At 19.6% G+C, this 3,013-nt stretch overlaps 1 protein-coding gene across 1 annotated transcript; it reads right to left on the minus strand.

The window, feature by feature from the left end:
• Positions 1-376: 376 nt before the first annotated feature.
• PRSY57_1400900 (exported protein (PHISTb)) lies at positions 377-1,970 on the minus strand (the record flags this gene model as incomplete). Its single annotated transcript, XM_012909626.2, has 2 exons — positions 377-1,618; positions 1,782-1,970. The coding sequence occupies 2 exons, from the start codon at positions 1,968-1,970 to the stop codon at positions 377-379; spliced, it is 1,431 nt and encodes a 476-aa protein (XP_012765080.2).
• Between the last annotated feature and the right edge of the window lie 1,043 nt (positions 1,971-3,013).

A 3,013-nucleotide genomic window follows, 5' to 3' on the forward strand; every position in this document is an offset into this window, starting at 1 on the left:
TATATATATATATATATATATATTATATGACTTATGTTCCATTAAATTATTCCTTTTTACAAAATCTTAGGAATATGAAGTATTTTGAATAATTATAACAATCTTCATCATATTCTTCAAATAAATGCATATTATTATTTACATTTTAGTAAGCTAATTTTTTAAAAATAAAAAATACACACTCTAGTCCATTTAACCATATCCTTATATATATTTGTATATATTTATATATATTTATATATATATATATATTTATATTTATTTTATTTAAAAGTTTTCATTTTTTTTATTTTTTTTTTTGTCATCCCATGTTAAAAAAAAAAAATCCATATATATTTCACATAACAATAACTTCAATTTTGTAATATCCTGTTAATTATATAGTCACATATCTCACCTTTGGACGGTATAACTTTTCCCTAGGTTCTGGGGTATATGCCTTAACATATACACTACGTGCAGAAGCAGGACCATTTACATCTGGTACATCCAAAACTGACAAAATATCTGATTCCATATATTCTGCAGAATCTGCAGATAAAATTGTATATTTTGAAGTGCTTGAATCTCCTGAAGCACTTGAATCTTTTAAAGCATCTTCATCCTCTACAATATCTACTCCTTCTTCTTCTTCTTTTTCTTCTTCTTTTTTAACGGATTCATCTGAAATATTTTCCTCCTCAGTTACTTCGTCTTCTACAAGAGCATCAGAATCTTCTGCATCAATATAATCAGATGTTTTCATACACTCATTATACTGTACATTAGATTGTGTAGAATAACAACCATCTCCGTCTTTAGTAATTTTTTTTCTTTTATTGTTCTTTCTAATATGTTCAGTCACATAATCTAAATCTAGTTTTGTACTTTCGGCTTTTACTTTTTCTTCAAAAGCTTGAACCATATTATCCCTACAAGCCTTTTCTGTTTTAATACTTAATTCTTTCCATTTTAATCTATTCGATTTTATAAGTTTCTGATAATCATCTTTTCTTAACAATAGTGAGTTGCACCAATTTAAGAATGTCGTATTAATACTTTTTTCGTAATTTATTCTATTTTTTTTTACTGCCTTTTTACATATATTCCATTGTTTCTCGGAAAAAGTATTATCAACATTATATTTCTTTTTCAATTTAAGAAAAAATTTGTATAAATTTTTCATAATCGTAACATATTTAATTCTTTCATTTCTCATTATTTGCCACCATAAATTATATACTTTTTCTTTATTATTAGTCGTATATTCCATCAATTCATCTACTTCTTTATCTATTTCTTCATCAGTCATGCTATCAGCAAGTTCTGAATATTCATAACCAAATCCATCTTTAAAATTACTATAATTACCTTTTGATAATCTGGATGATCTTCTAATCTTTTCCTTAAACATTTGATGGGATTCCATTCCACCTAAATCATTATTTCCAAATACATTATCTTCTTTAATTCCATTATTTTCAACATTTGGTGACATGTATAATTTATTTAATAAATTATCATGTACTGCTACATTAGATTCATAGGCAACTCCCTTATTCTCATATAATGTTCTGGAAGAAATAGTCTTGGGTTCTGTAACATTAACACTTCCTTCACCTTTGTATATACAAACACCCTAAAAAAAAAAAAAATAATAAAATAATAAAATATATCAAAATGTTTATCACAAATGTAATTAGACAAACATATATACATATATATATATATATATATATATATATATATATATATAATAAAGATATATTTATGTTTATATTTATTCATCCTTTTGTACTTACAAATACCATCATATGGAGTAATACACATATGCATATGAAAAAATGAAAATGAAAAACTTTATTTATCAAACATATCCATTTTGCACCTTTCCTAATTATTCCTTCATCAACATTATATTTATAATTTTTTCTCTTCATATCTAAACGAGGATTATTTAAGCATAACTTGTATTCATTATAAGAAACCATAATTAAATATTTTCCTACAATTAATAAGAAAACTATATAATGTTATAAATAAATAAATATATATATATATATATATATATATCAATATGTTATACACAAATATTATTTTTATTTTTTATAAACAAATTAAAACTAAAACAGATATATTTTAATTTACATATCATTATTTAAATGAACTATAATTTATAAGTAAAAATATACATCAATATATACAACATCATTCATTTTTTTCACATTCTTTCTTTTTATATTATATATAATTATAAAAAAATACATTAAGATATTATATTTCTATAAATTTATAATTCAAACGGAATATATAGAAATATAAGTATATACTTTAAACACCTGAATATAAAAATTAAAAATATTATATAACTATAGATACATGATATTCCTTTATTTTTTAAAATATTCTTATAAGTTTATAGAATTTTATTTTTTTATTTTCCTCAATTTATTCTTTTTACTTAAGAAGCACATTTTTTATGTATAATAAAATAAAATATATATGTATATATGATATATAATATATATATATATATATATATGAAAATATATAAAATTGAGTATATGAAATAATATCTTGAATGAATACATATGTATATATATATATATATATATATATAATATAATGTAGTACATGTTTTATTTTTTACATGCACTATATTATATATAAATATATATTTTAATTTGTTTTTTATTTTTTTATTTACCTTAAATTAACGGAATAAATATTTTCTTTTGAAATTCAATTCAAAATTTATATTAATACAATTTTTTTTATAATAAGTACAACATAAAAAAAGTCAACCAATTAATAATAAAAATATATAAATATTTTATAAATACATGTAATATATATAAATATATATTATTAAAATATTTTTCTTTTTTAAAAACAGTATTTATTTTCTATATATATTAATAAATAAATAAATAAACGAATCAAATATGTGATATTATAAAAAGACAATAAATAAATAAATAAATAAATAAAAAAAAAACTATTTTTCTATACTTTTTTTTTTTTTTTTTTTCAT

This window comes from Plasmodium reichenowi, chromosome 14 (assembly GCF_001601855.1).
Source record: "Plasmodium reichenowi strain SY57 chromosome 14, whole genome shotgun sequence".
In the NCBI taxonomy this organism is placed as follows: domain Eukaryota; phylum Apicomplexa; class Aconoidasida; order Haemosporida; family Plasmodiidae; genus Plasmodium; species Plasmodium reichenowi.